The 26,553-nt window shown below is 40.4% G+C and overlaps 2 protein-coding genes across 4 annotated transcripts; one reads left to right on the plus strand and one right to left on the minus strand.

Moving 5' to 3' along the window:
- The first annotated feature begins 337 nt into the window (after nucleotides 1-337).
- On the plus strand, nucleotides 338-14,959 carry chrna1 (cholinergic receptor, nicotinic, alpha 1 (muscle)). The gene is made up of 10 exons (XM_063874572.1): nucleotides 338-537; nucleotides 6,888-7,030; nucleotides 10,372-10,416; nucleotides 10,747-10,856; nucleotides 10,949-11,144; nucleotides 11,678-11,915; nucleotides 12,514-12,737; nucleotides 12,864-12,978; nucleotides 13,176-13,300; nucleotides 13,441-14,959. Exons 1-10 carry the CDS (start codon nucleotides 483-485, stop codon nucleotides 13,567-13,569), a joined length of 1,380 nt encoding a protein of 459 aa, XP_063730642.1. The 5' UTR covers nucleotides 338-482; the 3' UTR covers nucleotides 13,570-14,959.
- A 365-nt stretch (nucleotides 14,960-15,324) lies between these two features.
- On the minus strand, nucleotides 15,325-24,503 carry lnpk (lunapark, ER junction formation factor). Of its 3 annotated transcripts, none has more exons than XM_063874574.1 (16): nucleotides 24,364-24,503; nucleotides 22,792-22,851; nucleotides 21,623-21,664; nucleotides 21,364-21,414; nucleotides 21,136-21,272; nucleotides 20,951-21,009; nucleotides 20,713-20,753; nucleotides 20,337-20,420; nucleotides 20,187-20,238; nucleotides 19,922-20,038; nucleotides 19,657-19,749; nucleotides 19,404-19,509; nucleotides 19,153-19,223; nucleotides 18,869-19,039; nucleotides 17,895-17,993; nucleotides 15,325-17,528 (listed from the first exon to the last, which is right to left on the minus strand). In XM_063874574.1, exons 2-16 carry the CDS (start codon nucleotides 22,816-22,818, stop codon nucleotides 17,329-17,331), a joined length of 1,350 nt encoding a protein of 449 aa, XP_063730644.1. In that variant the 5' UTR covers nucleotides 22,819-22,851; nucleotides 24,364-24,503; the 3' UTR covers nucleotides 15,325-17,328. The 3 variants fall into 3 exon arrangements, with proteins under 3 accessions (XP_063730644.1, XP_063730643.1, XP_063730645.1); XM_063874573.1 differs by having other exon boundaries at nucleotides 19,657-19,767; XM_063874575.1 differs by lacking the exon at nucleotides 17,895-17,993 and having other exon boundaries at nucleotides 19,657-19,767; nucleotides 24,364-24,502.
- Between the last annotated feature and the right edge of the window lie 2,050 nt (nucleotides 24,504-26,553).

Here is a 26,553-nt window from a genome sequence, read left to right on the forward strand (position 1 = left end):
GAACAATTGGTCATTTTGGAATTAAATGAAATTATGATAAATTAATTTTAAGAAATAGAATAAATTATGTTTAAATAAAACAAAAAGGAGGTAAAGTAAGAATGTGCACTACAGTATACAACATGTTTATTCCAATATATACAGGGGGTGTGTTTTTGGATGCCATCCCGGTGTCGTTACTGTAAGAAAAACTTGTATGAGAAATGACGACATGACACACACACACACACACACACACACACACCCTGCATTGCAGTGTGCTGAGAGTTGGAGGGGGGGGGGGGGGGGGGTGTTGTTGGGTGGGGGAGGTGGCGCAGAGAAACCAGAGCTCAGGGTTCACTCACTGGTCTCCCCACACAGTAACTCCACCGCTCCAGTGCTGCTGCCTGAAGCTGTGAGTTAGCATTAGCTTAGCATTAACGCCTCGCTATCAAACAGATGCTGTAGAGTTCAGGGAGTCTTCTCAAACATCTGCCGGAGACATGAACCTCTGTAAGGTGCAGATCTGGTGGGTGTGGATCCTTGGTGTATTCGCCGGTAAGTCTTCCTCAGTGTGTGTGTGTGTATGTGTGTGTGTGGGGCAGGGGGGGCTGGGTTCTTTATATTTCTTCTTGGTTATGTCTGTTGGTGTTCTGTAGCAGTGCTCTTTAAACAATACAACAAATACCAAAAAATATGGTTTAATCTACAGTAAATGAGTGTGTGTGAGTGTGTGTGAGTGTGTGTGCCATGGCCTTTATATTGTAACCATACCTGCCTTCAGTAGCAGTGAGGGTCCTGAAAAGGTATGAATAAAGAGGTAAATGTGGTACAACAAAACCTAAACATTTGATTTCAAGCTAGCAGAGCTGAAGTCCACGCCTCTCCAGCTTCAGCTCTGCAGACACAACCTTCCAGCTGTCTCTTGTGAAATCCAACATCAATTCCAAACGTATTTGTATTGGTTGAACGTATTAAAGCGTGCACGTTGCTGAATCAGTTAACGTCGGTGTGGGCGGCTTTATATTTAAAATTTTTGGTTCATGTTTGAGGGCTTTCTGTAGCAGTGCAGGCCCTAAAAAAAGCTGTGGCAAACGCTTTTGGAATAATACAAAGAACAACAGCAACAATTATGGTTTCAAGTTATCCAAGAGTGGTGTCTACATCGAACCAAGTCCAACTTTTAGGCCAACCAGATGTCTTTTTAAGCAAGCCTTTGTATGTTAAGTTACATTGAGATTGCATATTGGAGCATGCATGTTTCTAAATGCATGTTCTCCGTGTAAAAAGTTCTGATCCCTCCAGAGACTGGTGTGTATAGAGACTGGCTCAGAAACAGGAGGCTTTGAACCATCAAAGCCCCAATACGACACAGTATGGATGAATCCTGTCATAGAATATGAATTTACGGGAAAATAAACATTTGAGTAACAACAATCTCTGGTTTCTAGGAGTCTTTGGTTTTCTTAATGGTATTTAAATGATCCCCGCATTGATGCAATAAGTACAAACACTGCCATACGGTGGAATTGCACAACAACCCGTCGGTTATTTTAGGGGTTGTATTGGGAATACTCGCTTGCACTAGTCTGAATAGTATGCATTATATCTTTGATGTCGCCCTATTCCTTCATGCATTCCTGTAGAAATATCTTAATCTTGGAATTTAAAATACTCTTTTACTCTCTGTGAAAAGCTCTTCTAGAAACGTGAGTGTCTCAGCATCTGTCGTTCGGCCTCCCTAAAAAGCGGAGGCTCGGAATTGTTAGCATTCCTCACTGCCGGGATTCAGATTTAAGGCATTTACTGTAGCTGCTGTCCTCCTCAAGAGTGATTTATATTTACCGGAGAGGAGGCACAGGAGTCTCTGTTCAAGGACAATTGGAGGGGACACATGCTAGCTAATGGATATGCTGTCTCTTGAGGGGGGGGGGGGGGATTAAACCTGTGACCATTCAAATACTGGAACGTTAGGACAACATGCCTCCCTGAATCATGGGTCACTTCAAGTTTGCTGTATCCGTTTTATATATAGATTTTCTCCAACCTTTTTAAGAAATGCTTTGGCAATAAAATGCATCACTTCAACATATCTAACATTCCTAAACACATCAACACAACACCGAAGGACATGACTCATTCACACTTTGGCAGTATCTCAAAAAGAACCTTTCAGCTGCGGGAACAAAAGCAGAACCACGTCACTGTGCTGATCACATGTTCTCAAAAAATACATTTATCCTGATAAAAAGTATGAAGTTTAGGATCAGGTCTTAATAGAAATGACCACATGGCTTAGTTGGATACTCAATTCTGCTTGGTCAATTCGGACATTTCAGAGGTCAATATGACAGCAGCAAAGACCGCAGTTAAGCACTTTACATAACATTGCTAAGGAGGATCAAGAGAGAGAAGACCTCAGATAGATCCCCAGAAGAAGACAGGAAGTCCACAATCATTCAGAGCTGCCTTCATTTTAAATTCCCTTGTTGTCTGACCCGTTGCGTCATGGAGCAGAGTTTTATTTCATAGTGGAAGAAATGCAATCATTTTGAAGTCAATAAAATCATTTGATTAATACTGGGAGTCAAGTCGTTAGTTTGTTTAGCATCTGGCCGTGTAACAAGCGGGGAAATGTGCAGGCAGGCGGTCATTATGGGGAAAAGAACACCCTCAGGATGATCAAGACCCCTCCCCGATCATCCCTTATGTGTTGTTCATCACATCTGCAAAATGTATATTACATCATGGAAGCAAAGCTGGTGTGAACTTGTTTTTCTTTAGCATGCATTGTCCGATAATATAGCATCCAGTCTCTGCACAGGTCCATTAAATTCAAATAGAATTACTTTTATTCATCCTTTCCAATTCAGTGATTTAGTCACCGGCACATTTTATGAAACCCACTTGAGAAGAAGTGATGTGCACAGATAGAGGATGTAGGACAGAATGAATGCAGCCTGTTGGACATTATCTGCGTCGCTGCAGATGTGCAATAAAAGACGCTGCTCACTCACTTAAATCATCTGAAGGGCTTTATGTGCGGCACAACCACTTTAAGAAATATCTACGAGATGGAGCTGATTTGTCATTATCAGACTCAGGGCTTTTCTAGATAAATATAGCACGAGGCGCTAACGTCACTTCTGGTCTAAATTAAGCCCCGCCCACTTTCCGGTGAAAATCCTGCATCAGAGCGAAGCTGAAAATAATAGTGTCTTCATGTCTTAAAGCTGCTGAGTCATATATTGCACCTCCAACAACAAATAAATCCAGAGGTTTCTTTACTTCCTCTCCAGAAAAAAGGAGAGTAAAAGAAAGGATCAGAAATCTCAGTTTCAGTGTCAGCCTGCTGCCTGCCCCTCGTCCGCCGGCTGTCTCTGCCATCTGACCAGACATCTGACCCCATCTTCATAATTCCTTTCTAACCAACAAAAATATTGTTTGCTGGCACCACTTTAACATTTTACGGGGAGAATCTGCATTTTGGTTTGAGGGCCCATGCTGACAGTGAGAGGGAGCAGAGACCCTGATACCGGTTTAGACAAAACCCTAATATTAAAGATTCAGTAAGATGCATTGATTATATAGATGTTAGCCTTTGCAGACCATTAACATGAACAAAAACCAATAACAGACTACAGGAAAGGGAAAACCCCAGAAAGCACAATGGGGTGTCTTTAAAGTATGTGTACTAGGTTGTATTTGGTGATGGTTACCCAAGCATTGTTCCCGATTAGCTGCTCAGAAAAGATCTCCTGTAAACGGACTATAAACTACAGGACAGTTTCATAGCCAGATATAAGTACACACACAAGTTTGATTTCATGGCTTTTTACTCTGCATGTTGCATGTTTACCCATCATGCAGTTTGCATGTCTGAGTACTTTTGGAATAGAAGAATCACTGACAATAACCTGAATGCAAACAGTCGGGTATGTCGTGTTTTGAGCGAGGCCAACACACAACGATCAGAGTCAAATACCCTCTGTCAGCCTCCTTCGATTGAATGCAACAATTCATGCTTATTTTCTGGAGGTTAGAGATTCACCTTGAAGGCAGACAGACATGGAAATTTTAGGGTAAGTGGTAGGCACATTTTATTTTAAATCCACGCTCAAATGCATTGTTACAGTTGGAGCGATTCGCTTTCCTTCAAGGCATTTGCTCAAATGCTTTCTTCACAGGAGAAATATCATCATGGACAATTTCCCAGATAGATAGTGGTCGGGAAATAAATAGAATTATAGCCACTAGAGCTGCAAAATTCACCAAAATGCAATATCCGAATAGCAGTAATCACATGTGGAAAAGGAAAATTAAGTGAAGGAGCTGCAATTCACGGAGACATCCTGGCCTACAAAGCATGATCATTTTAATACCGCTACTAGTTATAATTCCGAAATCGTGCAGCCCTTCGCTATTATATTTGGCACTGAGGGTTCAGTGTGGCGTGGGAATTGGAGTGGGCAATGATTGACAGCTCCAAGTGGCTCCTCTGTCCCGCCTCCCCTGCCATCTATTTTAGTCTGTGGCCGGATCAAAGCGCGCTGCAGGACAACAGACGGCGAGCGACACACACACACACTCAGAAATTAAAAGGGTACATAACTCCTCATCCACACATCACTGAGGAAGAAGCCAATGAAAGGAAAGACCAACAACATGTGCATCAGGAGTGTGTGTGTGTGTGTGTGTGTGTGTGTGTGTGTGTGTGTGTGTGTGTGTGTGTGTGTGTGTGTGTGTGTGTGTGTGTGTGTGTGTGTGTGTGTGTGTGTCTTTTGGGGAAATGAAATGGGATCCCAGCTCGAGTGTGGATAGCCGGCAGATTCCAGAAATAACTGGCAACGGATGTAACTTATGTCCAGCCTGGCTAGCAGAGCTATGCTAATCAGCTGTGTGGTGTTATACTGTGAATACATGCACTAAAGTCAGGTTGGTCAACTTGTAGAGCAAAGTAAAGCCTGCTGCAGTAACAGTGTGCAAGATAAAGATGAAGTAACGGTCATATGAATGGTTCAAACACTAGGATGTTGTAAAATATTCAGATATTTCCAGATATTTAGGCATCAGCTTCAAAATAATTCAGCGCCATTAAGGCTTCAGTTTATATTCACACAACAAGATAACCTCACCAGGTCTAAAATGAACCCTTCATATCAAGTATTGTTCATAAAGTGGATTAAGGTTTGAATGCAAACAGCTATAGTGCTGGTGTTTAGATGATAATGATATTAGAGTTGTTCCGATACCATTATCGGAAATGTCTCCGACACTGTAGTAGTCACTCACCCACTGATACCTCATTCATGCAGAGCAGTACATCTTGCTCTACGGAAGTAAACACTCACACACCGCTGGCCATCAGGAGCACCTCAGGATTCAGTATCTCGCCCAAGGATACATCCACATGTTGACTGCACGGGCTGGGATCAAACCAACAACCTTTTGGTACTAAAACACTGGAAGATGAACGCCAACTTAAGCAGTATAAGGCTAGAATCTAACCACTGATGAAACATTACGTGCTCTACAAATAAATCTGATATCTGGAACAAAATCTGTTTGATAGAAGCTCTTCACATGGATGAGCTGCAGGGTACATCTTTAAACAAATGCTCATCAATGCAATGTCTCCAGAAAGCCTGTGGTGTGACAGGCTAGCTAACAGTAAGGAAATACTAAGAAATGCAACATATGTTTAATATCTGTCTTTATGGAAACTGTAACACCTTCTGCATGAAGAGGTGTTAAATGCAGGATCTGAACTCTGACTGATCCAGACGTCGTGTCAAGTGGATTGGCCCCGTCTGGTTTTCCCCAACAGCCTCTTAACACTCGGCTTAAGTTCCTGTCCGATGACTTCCACAGAAACACACTTGATCTGTGTGCTCTGACAGCTCGAGGGACTTTCAGTTCGGAAGGCTTTTCACCGACGTGGCATGCCGGTCCCCGCTGTTGCTGTTGATCTGTCTGCATGTGCCTGCCTGCCTGCCTCTCTCTCTCTCTCTCTCTCTCACACACAAATGGTTTCGAGTTGCTGGTTGTAAGCCTGGGAAATGTTTGCTGGGTGAATCACGGTTAAAAGAGACCTGCTGGCTTCAGCTGTGGTTCGAGGTCCAGTGTGAGAACATTCAGGGGGACATGACGGCCGTCAGCTGGAGCATTTCATGATCTGTACCTCGGCCAAAGTGAGCCGAAGTATATTTGTTATGAAAGTGTGAAGCACAGTTTGTGTACAGAACGAAATCAGACATTAGTTCAGTTCATAGGTTTTAAAGGGGCCCTGTTGAGCTCATTTTGAGGTTCATATGTTGCTTTACAGCTCTTCATATTTCTCCCTTACATGCACTTTCATTAAGCACTACAGAAAAGGGAAACCCCAGAGAGCATAGCAGGGTCTCCTTAACCTTCCTGTTGACTTGTTTCTAGAGGTTTTTATTTTGGGATAAGAGGTCATTTCATCTCAATGCCAAAAGAAACACATGGAAAATGAATGCTTGATGCTTTCCTGAATTATTTAAAGCATCTGGTGGGATTAAACGCTGCCATTAGAACCTTTTGACTGTGACATGTGGTAATCCATCAAGATGTTCTTCTGAATAATTCAATCTGTTTGCCTTTTTTAAGTCAAATATAAGGTTTAAATGTGTGATAAGGAAGTCTATTAAGTATACATGCCAAATAGAAGAAGTAATAAGCTGGATTTAAGTTGGTTTTAAAAGGAAATACACAGATGTTGGTGATGATTTACAGCATTATACCTTTAGGAAGCAGGAACAAAGTTGCACTGTTGATACACTGTCTGATCTCTAACCTCCAAAAAGATCACAGGTGGCTCCATGAAGTCCATTAAGTTTCAAAATAAATCCTGAATTCATATCTGTGTTTATATCTGTGTGTCGTAGGTCCAGCACTGTGCTCAGAGGATGAGACTCGCCTGGTCAAAGATCTTTTCACCGGCTACAACAAGGTGGTGCGACCCGTCGATCACTTCAGTGAAGCCGTGGTCGTCACCGTGGGACTGCAGCTCATCCAGCTCATCAGTGTGGTAAGGGTTCATTATGGTAAAAGCTAAATAAATAACTTAAATGGAAATATTTTATGCTCACAACACATAAAACTATAAAAGACAATTGAATAAACTGCATTAATCTGCAGAAATGATACATAGAATTGATTAAAATGCACAATATATGAATGTTTATTATGAAACAGCAAACATTATAAATACAACTTAATTAAACTGCACAAATTATACATATTTTTATTAAACTGCACAAATTATACATATTTTTATTAAACTGCACAAATTATACATATTTTTATTAAACTGCACAAATTATACATATTTTTATTAAACTGCACAAATTAGAAACATATTTAACTGCACAATTATAAATTCAAACTTAATAAGTTGTACCAAATAAATATCGTTTTAAATTACTAGAATTTGCATCCAATTACAACAAAATTACAAGATCTTACGAAGTGCAAAACAGGGTGGTAACTAAAGCGATTTGATGAGTTGGAGCTTTATGAATCGTGTTGATCGATGCTATGTTAATAATAATAATGATGAGTAATCCAATGCCCCTGTCCTTTGTACTGAATGCAACGATGAAGGTATACAAAACGATGTCAGTAAATGCAGAAAGGATGACATTGTGTGCACTGATGGGGAAATATTCTTTAGCATGTATCTCTTTTAAACTATTTGCAATCAAATCAAAGTCACAAATGTCTGCACCAGTCGATGGCATGGCAGCCAAAGCAATGCAACACTGGGAAAAGGAATATGAGCACCATGCAAACGCAAGACTAATTCCCCATGAATCCAGATCAACAACAACACAAAGCAACAAGGTGGAGAGACCTCATGAGCACAGGCTCGGCGGCCGTGCAGAGTGCCTCTCATTCTGCACTGAGGGCACGGCGGCCACACAAAAACACAAGCAGCAGATACTAAATAAACAGCACTTACTTTGGTAGCGCTCCTTCTGCGTCCAGGCTGTGGAGAAGGTGGTTATTGCTCTCCACAATGCATGAAGTTATTGACATTTTAGTTTCAACGCCAAGAACCCTGCAGACATGGCACGGCACCCAGAAGACAAGAAGCACAAAACAAGCACATTGCACAAAATAAAAGGCTTTCATTCTCAGATGAAAGAACAATAACCAAGCTCAGTTCTGTCAGCACGTTAGCAGACCAAATGATCTCACGTTTCCTAATTCTCACCCCAGTAATGGGTAGTTGTTAACCAGAAAAGAATGCATACTAACAACATCCCTTCAACCAATAAAGACCAAAGCTCGGGCCACAACAAGCATCTCGTCTCAGAGATGGCACGGCGGCCACCAAACACAATGAAACCAGCCCTCTCCTTCTGCGTCCAGGCTGTAAAGAAGGTCATCATGGCACTTCACAGTGTATGAAGTGAAGAATACATGGAGCAAACAGGGCAGGGAAGCCACAAAACACAAGCAGCAGAATGCATATAATGCTCAAACTGTTTCAGGTAATCACTGTCAGGAAACGACTTGAACCACTGATCTACATTTCCAGTTCTCACCCAGTTTGCATTTAAGCAAATGTTGGCCTTATTATTCTACACAACAAGGCTCACAACAGACATATTGTCTTAAAATGCCACAAAACACAAGACTACTTCATAATGTATGAATTAAATACACATTTCTATCAGTTTATTAATGCTTAATTTGAAAACCAACCAAACTTCAAATGTCACTTAAGTTAACCAAAAGTGGAAGCATTTTAAATCAAGTGTCCCTTTAACTTATATTTGCTTATTAGGGTTATTCCAACAATACTATAGAGACATAATATCAGCTTTTTTATTCCACAGCAGCCACAAAACAGCAGCACAATGCACACAATAGATTTCAAAGGTTAAAACTGAAATCCCTTTAACCAATCGAGGCCTAATCTAGAACCAGCGCCACAACAACTCAAAAGTCTTTCACAACACAAGCAAATGGGACTTCCATATCTTAAATAATACGTAAATAGAAAAAGGCACAACCACAGGTAGCCTACCTCTATCAGCTCACAGTGGTCCCAATGCAAATGCAGTTTTCTCCCAGCAATGGGTAAAAGCAATCCTCAAATGGGGCACTTTAAATCTTCAGTCCCTTTAACTAACGCATCACAGCTCAGTGATGGCACAACAACACACACTGCAATCTGAGTTGCTCACTTTTGTAGCTCTCCTTATAAAACGTTAGCAGCTTAATGGGGCTAATGATGAAGGCAATGGCCTTTAGTGTGTTAAGTGGACAGAAATTGAACAAAAATACTAAAATATCCACATAAAAGGACACTAGTACACAGCATTATCTCAAGTTTTCCCATTTTAACCCCAGGAATGGATGAACAAAAGAGTACCTATAACCCAAAATGGAGAGCCACAACAAGCAGAGCATCTCAGAAATGGCATGACGGCCAGAAACACCAGAAACACACAATAAACTCAATAGCTCTTACTGTTGAAGCTCTCCTTCTGCGTGTAGTCCAACTGGGATACAGATGGATGACATGGCTGAGAGTCTTTCTTTTTAAGTCTTCCGTCGACGTTTAGGCCCGCAGTCCTCCTCCTTTTTCTCACAAAATGTCCATAATTGATACCAATTAGCATCAACTAGTGTTAACAAACTTTCTGCTGCTAGCAAAACCGGTCACTGTTCGTTCTGTCGCTTTCATGTTTGGTAATCCTCACAGAAAGCTCGTGAAGATCCTCAACGTCCATTTTTTTTTTTTTTTGACCAGGTAACACACAAGTGCAGACATTAGCCACTTTCTTCTTCCTGGGAAAAAGCGTCATCATTAAAAGTGATTTGTTTTCTCCAAACGGTTCCGGTGAAAAACATGTTCTCCTGCAAAGTGCAAACCGAGGTTAAATAAGAAGTTTTTCACCAAGAAGTAGACTTTCACGAGATAATCCACCCGTTTCACATGGGCCACAGCTCCTATGGCAAGTGAAATCAACCTGCCAATACCGACGGCCCCTCTGAGCCATCAGTCAATCGCAACGATTAACTCCGCGCATGCGCATTGCGGTTTTGACACACAATTAACACATGCTTTTACAGAAAAAAGAAAGAAGTCCAGTATTCGTTATAAATATTACATGTTTATTAACCCTAAACCCAAAACATATGTATAAATCTGGTTTATTTGAAAATTAGGTCTAAACATAAAGGTTGATATATAAGAACCATTAGAAAACATAGTTTAAACAAAAAAAGATAAATGTTTTCAAGAAATATATGATGATGACATATTACTTTGAACACAAGATATTTGGTTCTGAAATCTCTTCAGAAAATGTTCTTGTTTTCGACTGTTTTCTGACTTTTCTCTGCATATCTCAGGATGAAGTGAACCAGATTGTGACCAGCAACGTTCGTCTCAAACAGGTACATGTGAAAACTAAAATACAGTAAATACATCCTGACAAGCAAAACTTCAAAGGGATTGTAAAATGAATAATTGGCAGACAATTATGAATTGTTTTTTATTACTTGTTCCACCGTGAATTGAGAAAGAAATGATGTTTAGCCTTCCTTAACTGTTAGTGTTTTAGCCAGCAACACACCTTTGTTTTTGTTCTGCTGTGACGACATTATTCTCACAATTTTCAGTTAATTTGTAAAGAAATGTCTAACCCATCCTCAACTGGGAATAAAGCCTCTGAATAACGCTTTTACGAGTTAAAATGATCTGAAGTGTTCCTATTTTCCACCCAGCAATGGTTAGATGTGAACCTGAAGTGGAATCCTGCAGATTACGGAGGCATCAGGAAGATCAGAGTCCCTTCCACTGACATATGGAAACCTGACCTGGTGCTATACAACAAGTAAACACACACACACTCTGTCTTCTTTATTCTCACACACACTCATACATTTACACACTCCGGAAACCCCTCTCCTCTGTCCTCCTCTGCAGTGCTGATGGAGACTTTGCCATCATCCATCTAACCAAAGTCCTGCTGGAGCACACAGGGATGATCATCTGGAATCCTCCGGCCATCTTTAAGAGTTACTGTGAGATCATCGTCCTGCACTTCCCCTTCGACCTGCAGAACTGCAGCATGAAGCTGGGAACCTGGACCTACGACGGGCTGCTGGTCGTCATCAACCAAGTGAGTCAGACCCAAAATAAAAGAAGTTATGATTACATTATATTAAAGGCTGTGGTAAACAGAAGTGTCAATATACAATTCAAGTTAAATACACTGCAACTTTAGTAAATACAGGACTCTAAAAAACAAAAAATCTGTTTCATAAGTTGATCAAAAGCAATTAATTTAGGAAAAAATGCCAAATCTAGAACTTTTTGAATGTTCTTTTTCATATTAAATAAAATAATAATAATATTTACAAGATTCAAAAATGTAGTACAAAAAGGCAAATCTATAAAAGAAAAACTAAATATTTACAAGATATTAAAATGTGTGGAAAAAGAAGTCAATAATAAAAATATTACATCAGAAAATTAAAATACTTACAAAATGTAGAAATTTACAAAAAAGGAAAACATTTTTTTATACCTTGATTCCTCTTACTGTGTTTATATATGCACTATTATACCAATCAATAAAGCATATCTAATATAAAAATACACCAGACATACCCTACCTTTTTACATCTCATCCTCCTCCTCTCTGGTGTGTAGGACAGCGACCGTCCGGACCTCAGTAACTTCATGGAGTCTGGTGAGTGGGTTCTGAAGGACTACAGAAGCTGGAAGCACTGGGTTTACTACACCTGCTGCCCCGACACTCCGTACCTGGACATCACCTACCACTTCCTGATGCTGCGGCTGCCGCTCTACTTCATCGTCAACGTCATCATCCCCTGCATGCTGTTCTCCTTCCTCACCGGGCTCGTCTTCTACCTGCCCACTGACTCTGGTAGGTAGATGGTAACTAAATAAAGTATGACCGAATAACCCTTTGACATGTATTTGCTCCTTATGTCACACATCAGATAGGCTTTGTGAAGGATTACAGGATCATGTATGGCCATTCTGCAAGAAAGGGATGCACAGCAAAATGTGTTTGCAGTCTGTTGGTGCCATTTGTAATCAGGAAAACAAGACAAAATCACAGCAAAACAGTTGAATGTTCTTTATTAATTGGTAAAAAATTCAATTCATGCATTTGCAGTACACCTCAAACACAGGACAAAGCATGCATGAGGTTTTTTAGGTAATTCTGCTGGAAGACAGACATTGAAACCAACAAAACAAAACCAAAACATAGCCTTATTACAGCTACATGGAAATAAACAGAGCTAAATGTAGGTCAAAGTGTGCCTCAAAGTGCAGAAATAACAGGCAACACTAGGCAAAAATATCCAGCTTTGCATCACAGTATATATTGTGTGTGTGTGTGTGTGTGTGTGTGTGTGTGTGTGTGTGTGTGTGTGTGTGTGTGTGTGTGTGTGTGTGTGTGTGTGTGTGTGTGTGTGTGTGTGTGTGTGTGTGTGTGTGTGTGTGTGTGTGTGCAGGTGAGAAGATGACGCTCTCCATCTCCGTCCTGCTGTCCCTCACTGTCTTCCTGCTGGTCATCGTGGAGCTCATCCCCTCCACCTCCAGCGCCGTCCCTCTCATAGGGAAGTACATGCTGTTCACCATGGTGTTCGTCATCGCCTCCATCATCATCACCGTCATCGTCATCAACACACACCACCGCTCGCCCAGCACACACACCATGCCCAACTGGATACGCAAGGTGCCTGTTCCCAGTGTTTTTCATCCAGGAAATGTATACACTTACTCAGCTTTAGGGGACAACACACCCTTATTCCCCAAGAAATGTGAGTGTAACGGATACCTGGTGCATGTGTTTGTCTCTCAGGTGTTCATTGAAACCATTCCCAACATGATGTTCTTCTCCACGATGAAGCGTCCAGGGCAGGAGATTCGGCAAAAGAGGTTTTTCCCAACGGACATGGACATCTCCGACATCTCAGGTAGGGCTACAGATTTAAGAAATGTCAGTACTTAAAGGGTTTTCAATTCACCAGCACTTGGTCTTTACCTGCAAGATTGTGGCTTTTCTGAGTTTGTATCTTCATGGTTTGTGGAGTACAATACTCATGTACTTTACAGGTACCAGGATGCCGTATCTGTGTGTGTATTCACACGCTTTTATATGTCTCCTCTGCAGGAAACCTCGGCCCCACCACTGTCACCTATCAGTCCCCCATCATGAAAAACCCAGACGTCCGCAGCGCCCTCGAAGGGGTGAAGTACATCGCAGAGACCATGAAATCAGACGAGGAGTCTAACAACGTAAGACAAACACAAGTTCATCCAATTCATAAAACCATCCATATATCCACACAAAAAGCTAGAGCCTCGACCAAAGCTGTGCAATCATCTGAAACGTTATTGAAGTGTGCTCCTTCTCCTCCTCCTCCTCCTCCTCGCAGGCTGCAGAGGAGTGGAAGTTTGTGGCCATGGTCTTGGATCACATCCTGCTGTGTGTGTTCATGGCGGTGTGTATCATCGGGACGCTCGCCGTGTTTGCCGGCAGACTCATCGAGCTCAACACGCTGTAGAGACCCGACACACACCTGTGAGGACTGTGTTTTCACTCTGAGATGCATCAGAAAAAAAGTGTTTCTTTTTCTGTCCAGGTTGTTTAAAGTTGCATTTTAAACGCACAAGTATCTTGATCTACATACTTGAAGTTATTTGATTTATTTTGTACAGAGTTTTATTGCCAAGTGATTACGTTTTTCTAGCATGACAAGAACTCCCTCGACAAAAAGGGACGCTGAATTTTGGACTACTACAGAAAAAAAGACACACGTTTATATTTGGTTTTTGAAGTAGAAAGCTAACGTTAGGCTATAAAGGAACTACAGCACGGTCACATGACTTCACCTCACCACTGCTAAGCTAAAGGCGGCTAATGTTGGGTTATAAAGGAACTACAGCACGGTCACATGACTTCACGTCACCACCGCTAAGCTAAAGGAGGCTAATGTTGGGTGTGATGGCGTTTAGTGTGGTATTTAATGCTGACTCATTTCTGGGTTTTAGGACTCATTCCTTCCCAGCTGTATTACTCCTTTGTTAACACCATTACAGTAATGATTACTTTTATTTCTAATTTGGCAGCTTCATTACGGTTGGGTCAATCATGAGTATGTCCACTGCCGAGGACTAATTAAGAATAGCAAATGAATTACTTTTCTAGAAATATTTTGGCAGAATGGAAGATTAACTGTTAGGTCACGGGAAGGACTTATTCTAGACTGAACGTCTCTGGAAAGGATGTGTTGAATTGTATTTAATTCACATTTTAGTACCAGAAAGATGACCTATTGTGTGTTTTTTAGTGCAGGCAATATGTATTTCTCCTGAGAAGTTTTATTGTTTTGTTTTGCCTGATACTTCTAAACTTCTCATGTATTTTTATGGTTGTGAAATATGTAAATATTCATGGTTTAGTGTCAGGGGTTTTGCTTTGTCACTGACATGTAAATTCCTCTTGAATCTGTTGTACAGTTTGTGAAGGGCACATTCATTTTGAGTATTATTTTTACGATAAGTGATTTTCAACCCTGAGTGAAAGGACTGGGATTGAAAAGACATTGTGAGAACTAAAACAACAGACCTGACGTAGAGTTCATTTAGAGCCAGCAGAGGCATGGCGTCTTGGGGAGATCATTTGGGAACATGGGCTTTAGGCTGATATGAATTATGTGTGCAGCTTTAATGAAAGTTAGTTGAGCAATATGAAAGCTGCAGTGTTGCCATGAACCATTTTCAGGCAACTTGATTTATTTCGCGGCTGATTCCTTACGAGAAAAGACCAGTTATTTTTATCAATACAATAAAGGTTGGCGGTCGTGTTGCACTAATCATTTATTTTTTAATATTTACAGTTGTGTAGATGTAACAGAGTGGAAAATAAAAGAGGTTTCTTCATCGTTATAATCATATTGTGTTGCATACCTTACTTTTTATTAATAGCAGGCCAGAAAGGTCATGATTGTGCTATTTTTATGGATTGTTTTTCTCAAAAACTGTCATTTTTATAGGTTAAAAACTCTACGTTGCCTACTCAGGATACAAGGGATAGCACACAGTTTATAAGCGTGTTTTGTGGAGCATACGTGCACATGTAAGTATGAATTGAGCAATCAAAATGCCAACAAGCAAAGATTTTCTTCCTTATTCCGCCTGGTAACATGCGTCCAGTTTCATTTGGGCCTCATTTACATATGAATGACTAAAATGAATAACCTTGTGCGAAGCAGACATGGACAGAATGAAAGAATCCAACAGAAAAACGACTGCCTTCATTTGTTGTTCGAAACTTTTATTAGGCGTGCAATGCGCCCACTTAATGACAACCAGTTGGCAGAAAGATAATTGATAAATCTAGCAGAGGAACAACGGAGTAAACATGTGTTACACTCAGTGCGGGAGACGGAGCAGGATCGTACCAGTTTTCTTAGATAATAAATACAGTGACAGCTCAGGATTAGTACATTTCATCATCAGCAGTGGGATTAGAGGGTTATTAACACAGGTCAATTCAAAACATCTCATGGTCTCAAAAATCCAAATCATCAAAATCGCTTCTGCTACCATGTTTAGATTCAGAAGGCCAAACAATGCAAGCCTAATAACTGAGCAGAAACACACATATTATTATCAGAATCCCAAACTCAACACATTCAGCAGAGTTGTATGTTCTGTTTTTGCATCCAAACTGAATATCTTGCCTACTAAGCGTGTGTGTCTCCATATTTATATTTGCATAGACCCTCATTTCTCTGCTTATATTTTTGCAGATTTTCTTGCCAAAATCATAAATGTGTGTGTCGCTACAGCAGCAGGATACACTGTAAACTTGCTAAAATAACTGCAGCACCAGACGAAAAGTGCACATGTTAAAAACACTTAAAATGAGCAAAAGGAGAGTGAATAAAACAAAACACTCCAACCATTTCTAGAGAACCCAAACCAGACTTATAAATATTGTTTTCAGTACCACGGCGTTTGCAGAGTGCATCTCTAAATGCTTTAAATCAAACAGTGCAGAAATACCGGAACACAATACGGCCAAATAAATACAAAGTCCAACTCAGTGCAAATGAAGTCAAGATAAAACGGCTGTGCATTTGGCAAAATAATACTGGCAATAACCAGATCAACAGTTTGAACTCCACTCTGTTCATTTTTTCCACCTTTTAAATGTTTACGTTTGTTCACACATATTGTTAGCATTGCTCATAAACGCTGACGCCTTTAACTCAGAGATAAACCTTCATAAAGACCTGCTGTGTTTACGGTGTCTATCTATGGAGCGGGTAAAGCAGCAGGGACAGAATGGTTTCTACTCTCATGCGTCTCTGCTAAAAGAAAAGTCCTTTCAGCTGCACCGCTGATGGCTGTGTTTAGGTATTGTTCTGTGTAACTGCAGTAATAAGTGAGGCATTCGATATCACTAATTAAAATGTGTTGCTGAAAGAAGTCGGTGTACATACAATGCATGCAACTCAGACAACAACAAAGGCAGGGAGGATACAACAGTCCTGGGATAGACTTGCAGCAGCTGCTTCCTCTGGTTAGTGACCATCTTGAGACAATAACTGTCTTTAAAAACTGCTAATATCTCAGATACATATTCTCTGGGAAAAGCTGCTAAAAAATCATTAAAGAAGCACTTTTAAATGAATCTATTTGAGGCTCTTACTGATTAGCCCAACTTGCTTAAAAGTTGGCTAAAAGCTTGTTTAGGAGATTGAAATTGGGAGGTGAAGAAAGACATAGCAGTACCTTAAAACTGAATAGTATACTGTTCACATGTCCATGTTTTGCTACATTTGAGGACAAACATGTCGTGAAGCAGTGGTTGTATCTTAAACTTATCTTTCAGAAATCCTCCAGCAGCCACCTACTTCAAACCTTAAATTATAGAATACTGAAACGTGAATAAAACAGTCACCACATACAGAGCGTTATCAGCAGCTCTACGGAGAAACAGCCTTAAGATTTAAACTACAATCATCAATCTGACACCTTCTCAGGCAGCTGTCAAGGCCATGATGTGCTGGCGTCATTTTAAGGCAATATCGTTGGATGATTTGACATGATTTACATAATTCTGCACCATTTACCAAGTGCATCAGCTACATTATCTCCTCTACGTGCTTGGATTTTACTTTATGGTGATTTGTCAGAGAAAAAAAAGGTGCATTTAGATCAAAAAAGTTAGCAAAAGATTAAAGTATATTGCTTTAAAATGCCACCTGTCCGTCACGGCCAATAACACCACCTCTAGTTTGGACTCTCTGCAACTACGACTCTGTCTCACAGGGGGCGCTGTGACTCTGCTCTGATTTCACCTCTTCCTCCTCCTGAACCACTTGTTCTTCTTCTACTTCTTCCTCCTCCTGTTGCTGCTGCTCCTCCTCCTGTGGCTGCTGCTGCTCTTCTGATTGGCTCTCAATCTCTTCTTCTTTAGTGGGTCTGTCATCCTCAGTCATCTCTCTCTCATCTGAGGAGAAAATATGCAAGTGATACAAGTTCATAACATAAATGCATAGAGAGAACAACAGGTAAAGAGTGGGAGCATCTCAGGTGTAGAATATTGACTGCTGGGAGATCAAACCAGTGCTAAATCAAAGAAAACTAGCAGTTTAGTTAGGGTTTAATCAACTGGAAAAAGGGGGTATTGGACACTTTAATTGTAAATAAGTGCTGATTAAAACCACCAATCAGAGCCTTTATATAAAATCTTCTGCGGTGAATACACCGCTTATTCCCATCATTCGTTCAGTTTTATGGATTATACAACGAGGAAAATTGATCCATTGAAGGGGAAATCTGATCTCAAATCAGAGGGTGCAGGAGAGGAGGGAACCTGGGCTCTGCTGAGGTCGGTTCTGAGGGTTCTGAGGGTTCTTTGGACTCGGCTGGATGTGGAAGCTTTGGACCAAACTGCACGGAGCCGGAGTCTTAGCTAGAGGCAAGATCACACGGTTACACACCGGTCACTGCAACGGCACGCTGTGAGTGTGCTCACAGGTCGCACAAAGGAAACGTGCTGGGGAACGACTGTCTGCTCTTTTTGGATGAATTTGCAAAAAGACACTAACGAGCATTTAGGTAAGATGTAATATTTGGATTCTATCATGGAGCGAGGAAAATGTATTTCTTTAAAAATATTTATATTCATATATAATGTATATATTATCATTTATGTTTTTCACTTTAAGTTTACTTCTAAACTTGTGATCATTCACTTTTTACATTTTATTCTATTATTTGCTCTTATGTTTGTTGTTATTTTATTGGGCATTGGTGCTATTATACCCTTTAAATGTATTACAGAAGTAAAGTTTCCTTTCTTAACATAATTAAATAGAGTTATATTTGATCTTGCTTTAACTTGCATGCCATTCTGCATTAGTGCCAAAGAGATCTGGTTATTAGCTGGATTGTGTTGCATGGACACAGACACACTCAGACACAAAGCCTGTCTGTCCTGAATCAGAATGTTCCACTGATTTCATAATGAATACATTTGTTTCATGTGTCATTCACGTCAAGAAAAGAATCAAACACAAACTCATGAAAAAAGTTAAACTACAGCAATGTTCTAAGATGCATTTAACAGTGGGTTAGGACATGGAGTAAGTAACGTTAGGATTCACACAGCAGGGGGAGTGTGAGACTCAACATCTCGGTCTCAGACTTAAACCTGATTTACTTTCTGTAAGTCAGTGTGTGAATCAGAACAGACACTGTATTTCCCCACAGATTTAACATTGGTTCTACCCTGTTTCCTCCGTTCAGACCTGAGGAGACCTTGTGTGTTTCTGTGTTTTTCCATACCTCCAGAAGGGGGGGCACTCTCCTCTGTGTCGGTGGGAGAACGAGGTGCTGGTCCGGGGGATCGTGACTCGGCTCGCAGCCTCCTCTCGTAGCTGAACTCTGGAAGTCTGGGAGCCTGAGGGCGGGTCTTCCTGGCCGGATTCAGGAAGTAGCAGTACGCACAACGAAAGGCTGCGGGGGGGAGTGGATAAAAGAGGGAGAGAGATTGAATACTTTACATAGAGTTTACATTGTGTAATAGATGTTACTGCTCAGTAGATCCAGTGTTGTGTTTCTGTTCTTACCCAGATACTCAAACTCTTCTTTCAGAGCCATGCCGTTATGAGAGAAACACTGCTGGCAGATCAAAGCGTATCTGAGGGAAGCAAGAACGGAAAGGGAGATGGAGAGACAGTCTGAACACTCTTGTAATGTTCGTCACTATGACTTCCGTAGATAGTGCTCTGAGTAATACTGAACACCCCTCCTGTGTGGCGAATCTGCAGACGGCTTATGAGAAGAGGAGTTTCCACAAGTGGTTTAAAAGGGTCTGTACCTGTTCTGTGGTCCATCCCCTACCAGGTACTCGATGACTCGGTCCACAGCGCCTCTGTCTTTGGGCAGAATGGGTCTGGCTAACGGAGGACCGGGTGGGTGCATGCCTTTAAAAACAGTCCACACACATGGAAATAAATACATGACACGGAGAAGAATGCATCGCTCTGTCTAAAATCAAAACCAGGCTCAGGAGAGGTTTCCTTTTTTTGAGGTATTTATGCCGAGTCACATTCCAAATTGTTATTACCTACCTACTCCTGGTATGGGAGAGTATGGGGTCCTGGGCGGTGTCCCCTGCAGGACGGAGGCAGACAGAGCAGATCTCTCCGGCGGTCCCCCTGGAGCTGAGAGAGGGACAGGTTCTGTAGGGAGAGCGACACCGGATAAAGGGACATATGGACGTCTAAAACAACCGGGTCAAAGGCAACTGAGGTTCACTCCAGCTGCCTTTGACTCACATGTCCTGGACGCCTGAGAATCTGCACCGAGATGTTCATCATCTGTGTGCGTCCTTACCCACAGGTGTCCCCCCTGGTCCCTTTTGGAGCCGTGCTCCAGGTGGGGGAGTCATTGCCATCCCAACAGGGGTTCCCATTGGCATGGGTCTCATTGGCATGCCTCTCTGTCGAATCTCTGCACAAAAAAAGAATTCATATTCATTTGATGTGTCTTTGATGATTTATTCTCCTGAGAAGGAATCTATTTTCCTGGCTCTTGTCTCGGGCCTGAAGTGAGATTGTGTTGCTTTATCTTTAAGTTTGGTTATTGATGAGAGTCATACCTTGTCCTGGTCTGGGAGTCATCTGAGGACGCACCGGAGTCGATTCAAGCTCCTACATCAGAGCACAAAAAAGAAGATGCAATAAAAGATCAAATCTAACCAAGGTCATACAGACAGCAACAAAACTACCAACAACAACCAAGCACTCACAGCTTTCCTCTTAGCTTCAGGATCAAAGCGTTCCAGGATGAGTTTGGCGTTTTTGTACGTCTCTCTTTCCATCACTTCCTCCAGCTGGAAGAGAAAAGGAAAATGTTTGTGCAATATGTACAATTTTACCTTTGTGATTTATGTTTTAGAACACAAATGAGCTCTGGGGATGAAGTCTCAAATAAGCAAGACCTTAATGTTTAAAAGGACAACTACACATGAGAGAATACAACAGAAGTAGCTGGTTGTACCTCGCACATTGGAAACATGTTTCAAAGACAACAGTCACACTCCCTCAAAACATAACATCCAACACTTCTTTAAACACGTCGGTATAAAAGGGATGCATTAAAAGGGATAGAGATCGGACACTTACAATCTTCTTTTTGGAAGCCTTTAGTTCTTCCAGTTTATCGTCTAAAAAAAAGGGGCAAATTAACAATTACTTTAATCAGTTTACTTTATACGAATATATATCTTTTACAGATTTAATAAGAATGATGTAGGAATGTACAGATAAAGGGGCCTTAGTTAAGTAATAAATGAACAAAAGCCTGAAAAAGATATGAGGTTTGTGTTAGCTGTTTGGATCGATGAGCAGATGGACAACTTACTGTTTCTCTCAGTGCGTTTGGAAAAGAGAAAGACCAACAACTTCCTGATGAACCACACCCTGAAGACGAGGAGGAAAAAGAGAATTACATGTAGTTGTGTTTAATAATCAACTCCAGATTCAAACTAAAGCACACTTTGCACGCTGTACGGTTTTGAAGGATCGTCAGACAACAGGATCACTCACAGCACGGGGTATATGAAGAAAGGCACGGCCATGGCTATTCTCTGTAACCATTGTTCAGGCAGGTAGAGGCAGTACACCACCAGAGAGGTCAGCAGGTAGAGGATCGACGAGTAGAAAATTAACTGGCCGACCCACAGCTGCACACAGACACACATAGATTCATTGATCAGATATTAGAAACTACTATTGAAGGATATCAATGCACGTTGCTTTTTTGGTCATCTCTACCTTTTGCAGACGCTGGTTTTTGGCTCTGAACTCCTCCAGCTCTTTAATCTCCTACAAGGGAAACATACTGGTTAATAATCCTGCTTTCAAAACCGGCCACAGTGGAAAGTACTGTATGTTATCTTCATTATTAAAACTAAAAAGCAGGTATGTTTCTGTTGAACGCACTCCTGCTGTATGGGAAAACACAGATGAACTGAGTGACAGAAAGGTATGGCATATTTTCACTGTGCTATAATCATGTATATGTCATCAGTACCTTTTCATGGTTCTCCAGCTGCTCCACTGTGGTTGGCTTTGTCTGGATTTAGGATAAAGACAAGTTCACAGATAATTAACACTTTGTGATTCTGAGCTGAGTGACTGGTCAGTAAACTATCAGTATGTTCCTTGCTTAGTTATGACTTTTTATGGGTTCAGTATCTCGTTTACTGAAATATCTCAGCCTAATGTCGATAAAAGCTCATGTGATTTCACATTTTAAATCTATACATCCCTAGACCGCTGTTTAAAGTTCCTCTTCTTAAAATGAATGTATTCTAACAGAAAGGGTTTCACTCTCTCGCTGTCTCCCTCCCTCTCCCTTTGACTCCTTTAGTATGTTTAAATATAGAAGGACTATATGGATCTCATCTAGCGCGGGTGCAGGGTTCACTTTGATGACAGCTTACACACACACACCAATTATCTCCTACACTCTCATCCCAACACAAGAAATCCACTTTGAATCCGTGTTAAAGCTCTCCCTTAAAGGCTTATAAAGTCAAATAATACTGTTGTTTGAATCCTTAGAATCAAAGAGCAGGAAGACTTAAACACCAAACCACTTTTCAATTGTCGTGTCAATTTAATCTGCAGCCCAACTTGAGGAGTCTGTTAACTGCTGCCGACCACAAGCTAAATAAAACAATAACCTTTAAATAGCTATTTTAAGAACTTGGCTAGTCAGGGCAGAGAGTCAGTGACTGGTAAGGAGAGAGTCAGTCTTATAGATTTCTGAATTTTTCTACATCTGTTGCTGTATACTTTGAAACTGATGTTACTAATACTGACCGACATACTGCAGGACTGACCGACATACTGTAGGACTGACCGACATACTGCAGGACTGACCGACATACTGCAGGCAGAGAAATTATTCATCAGCCCTTTAAATTAAATACCTATAATGAAAGGCAAGGTTTTAAATGTCTCTCTTCCTCGAAAGCTCGGGCCCACAAAATGTGTATCTGCTAAAGCGCCTCTTAAAAGGGACCTTCATTGAGATTTGAAGAAGTTTGTATTAGTTTTGACTGATAAGTGTTGTTGTTTTCCTCTTGCTTGTTTATAAAAAGCAATGTTACTCCTTTCCTTCAACACTTTTCCTATTTTGTACTTAAACCTGAAGTGTTTTTGGAGTCAATGCTCCCTTTTCTTTCATCCACTTACCCTCCATCGGGATATCAGGGCCCCCATATCTGTAAGTCCTTCTTTTACTCCTTTGCTTCACTGTGGAACAGAAAGTCTCTGTTAGTCCTGACTTTAACATTTATACAACACTTACATCATCGCAGGACTTATTAAGTCGTCTACAGAAAACACCGGACACAGTGGTATCCTTTGTTGTGGAGGATTTAGTGTGGAAACCTTTGCTTATGCCTGCTTATATAACTTAGAGAACACAACAAAGACATAGTTCATATTATTACATATTCATATCTGCAACACTGAAAAGCTGTTAATGCTATATGACCTATACAAACAAGAGAAACTTTCAGGAGAGATTTATCTTTGAAATAAGTCCACATAGATAACAAGGAATACATGTGCAGAGATTTTTCACAACACAACTTCACCAATAATCAGAGACTGAAAAACGACCTCATACATCCTGAGCAAAATATATTCAGCGCAAATAGTGTTCACCTTTCAAGGCTTGCTAAATAAACGTTCAATAAGGTAATTGGCTTTTATCGAACGGCATAGTGTGTGAGGTTTGTAGTCTAACATTCTCAGAACATTACGTGGATACAAAAAGTTCAAACCTCTTCTTTTGTAATCTTTCTAAACTAGAGTACTTAAGGTTAGCCATAGCCCCAGGTTGGTCACCAGATATTAATGCTTTTACTTTTAGCTTGTTGGTATGCAAATGTATCAATGCACTTTTACACGAGACAGTGAAACTGTAAGTAAGCTCATTCAAATGCACATGCACAGCTGGCTTTAACGAGTGCTGTTAAATAACTAAGTTCATTTCATAATTTTAAATGCAATTTTAAGGTATTTTGTAAATCTACCCGAATACAATTCAGAGGTACATCTTGTACTTTTACTCCACAACATTTATTTTACAGATTAGGATTAATGATGTGAAATATAAATCAACCCCTAAATCAGACTGTAATTCACCTGCAGTAAATCCAGCAGCTACCCTGCAGTATACAAAGCCATTCAAACTAGCTGCACCTTTACCAGCTCTGAGAACACTTTAATGATCAATCATTATAAAACATATCAGAGATATTATTCTGAAATGGTCCAATCAAACAATGACTACGTGTACCATCGGTACCTGCTAATACTTTTCTACTTTGAGTTGAGTAACATTTGAATGCAGCACTTTTACTTGTAACAGAGTATTCCTACACTCTGGTACTTTTACTTGAGTACAAGATCTGAGTACTTCTTCCACTTCTGTCTTTAACTAATGCAGTCTTAGCTACCATTAGCTCCTCCATTTCAATACTAGGTATTTTAACCACCACTGCCAGGCAACAGCACCGTCGTATAAACCTTATATAACCATCACGGTATTACATGATGAGACCGGTTGTATCCCAGGCAATATTCTCTATTTTGAATCAACGTTAACCAGCATCAGAGTGTAACGTTAACTTAATTGTTAGCATATGCTAGCTGCTACTGAACAATAACAACAACAGACCAGCACCGTCGCCAACAACACGCTGTCTTTAAGGTTGTTCATTGACATTAAGCCTTGACATTTAAATAAATACTTACATTTGGTGGTGTTTAAGGGTTTCTGTTAAGCGGCCATTTAGTCAAAGCAGCGCAGACACGAGCAAACAGCAGACTTTAGCTCAACTGACATCTCAACTGACAAGCGTGAAGTGGCGCGGCGTGGCAACGTAAATTGACGTTACTCACTCTTGACGTCACCACGCAGCACTGTTTGATTCTATTCCCAGAGTCCTTTGCGTTGTAGTCTTTTGCTCAAAATATGAATTTTCCACTCTTTTGGGATTTTGTATTGCATTCAGATTAAAATACCTACAATAATACAAACTTTACCAAGTTTTATTTGAAATCACTATTTATTTATTTTTAAATGATTTGCCTTAACACCTTCGTGATATATTATTTTTCTTATGGTCACTATATGGAGTGTAATTATTGCCAGTGTCGGCAATTGATGAACAAAAGTTTTGAAATATTTACAACATATCATCAAATATTGAACATATAAAGCAAATAATAGTCAAACACCAATTAACACATTTGCTCTCACTTGTTCAATTATTTAAAAGCCAAGAATAGCCCACATTTAAGTCCAAAAATAAGACGTCAGTCTTAGTCCAAAAGAGTAGGACTCTCAAATAACATTACCTGCATGTTTAAAATATGATTCACAATTTATCCACTAGATGTCGCACATATTGTATTATTTCCCTAAGGCTTTCATGATGCTGTGCAGCGTTCAATGCGAGTAGATCAGTTGGGACAAAACCAAAGATTTGTATTGGCTTGTCATGAAGATGTGATAACACCTTTTTAATCAAAGACAAATCGTGCAAGTATACCTCTATGTATTGCTTCAGATAACACAACCACCTGCACAACATACAGCTGCATTAAATATAGATTATTCTGACAATAAGAATGTTTTCGGAGACCACTGCTGAACACGAAGCAGAAGCCCAAATTTACAGTTACAATACAAGCGAATCATTTCATAGTTTTCTTCTTAGCAAAAGTGAGTTATTCTGCAAACCACACCCGGGCTGCAGGTCAGTGTGCAGCCGCAGAATGTCTTTAATATTCAGCAGCATTTCCTCTGTTTCAGATTAGGCTGCAGTGTGCAGAGATTTGGCCTTCAGCTTCACAGCCTGAGTATGAAGAGTTATGGGTCTAATAAAACTCTCTCTTTTTACCCGTCTCTCTCTCTCTCTCTCTCTCTCTCTCTCTCTCTCTCTCTCTCTCTCTCTCTCACACTCTCTCTCTCTCACTCACACACATACACACACACACACACACACACACACACACACACACACACACACACACACACGAGTAATCTTGAGGTTTATGTTATTTCCGTTTCATTAACCCGTAATAAATTAATGGGAATGTAAAGGGCGGGCTTTTACTTGAGTTTATTTGTTTATATATATATGCTCAAACTGTACTGCGAGCTAACACACCAACAAAGAGGGTTTTTTGGCCATAGTCACAGAACAGCAAACAATTATCACATCAGTTGTTTTTTAAAAAAAAGGTCAAATTAGAAATAATATGGAATTTATTTACGTGTTTTTGTTAATCACTATTTTATTTTTCCTCGTTTCATTTTGAAAACCAATAAAACTAACAATTAAAACCAATATTTGGATTTTGTCAATAGTTATTTAAAAATCATTGTTGTAAAGACTTAAATTGGCTCCATTGTTTTGTTTTTTACTGTTTTAATTTGAAGGCCAAATGAAAATACAAGCTTTTAGTCTGCATTGAGCCAACCGGAAAAAGAAATATCCTTACTTCTTATCTCCAAAATAAAGTAAGTATTACAAATATATTTAGCACCAGCAAGTTGTCGTGACTTATCCGGAGAAAAAACAACCTGTTTTATTATCATGGTGCGATTGGTGGGCCTACTCAGAAATCCTTTATTCGTCCTTTAACTGGTATACTGGTTGTAGCCCCCTTTCTTCTAAAGTGTAATGGTGTTGTTAAACAGTGGCACATGGTTGAAACACACTTGAGTTTGGGAGGGGGTTAGACCTTTTATTGGACTTGGCAGTCAGAGTGTCTGTCAGAAACAGAGACAGAGACACCTGCTTCAGGACAAATGTCCACGCCGACGCACAGAGCGTGACTTTGGGCTGCAGCTCGTTCTTTAATCTGCTAAACCTTAAGGTAAGCCTCCTCTGCTGCTTTCAGGTTCAACCACTGTTATAAAAACCAGCTCCTTTG

The sequence above is a fragment of the Eleginops maclovinus genome, chromosome 22, assembly GCF_036324505.1.
Source record: "Eleginops maclovinus isolate JMC-PN-2008 ecotype Puerto Natales chromosome 22, JC_Emac_rtc_rv5, whole genome shotgun sequence".
Classification (NCBI taxonomy): Eukaryota; Metazoa; Chordata; class Actinopteri; order Perciformes; family Eleginopidae; genus Eleginops; species Eleginops maclovinus.

Excerpts from the sequence above, each read along its gene's own strand:
- chrna1 (XM_063874572.1), top strand. The coding sequence starts at position 483 with ATGAACCTCTGTAAGGTGCAGATCTGGTGGGTGTGGATCCTTGGTGTA. Across the intron at positions 10,857-10,948 it reads GACCTGGTGCTATACAACAA|TGCTGATGGAGACTTTGCCA; the intron begins GTAAACACACAC and ends CCTCCTCTGCAG. Across the intron at positions 11,916-12,513 it reads CTACCTGCCCACTGACTCTG|GTGAGAAGATGACGCTCTCC; the intron begins GTAGGTAGATGG and ends GTGTGTGTGCAG.
- lnpk (XM_063874573.1), bottom strand. The coding sequence starts at position 22,818 with ATGGGGGCCCTGATATCCCGATGGAGG. Across the intron at positions 20,754-20,950 it reads CAAACGCACTGAGAGAAACA|ACGATAAACTGGAAGAACTA; the intron begins GTAAGTTGTCCA and ends CCTTTTTTTTAG. Across the intron at positions 19,768-19,921 it reads ACCAGGGGGGACACCTGTGG|AACCTGTCCCTCTCTCAGCT; the intron begins GTAAGGACGCAC and ends CTCTCCCTACAG.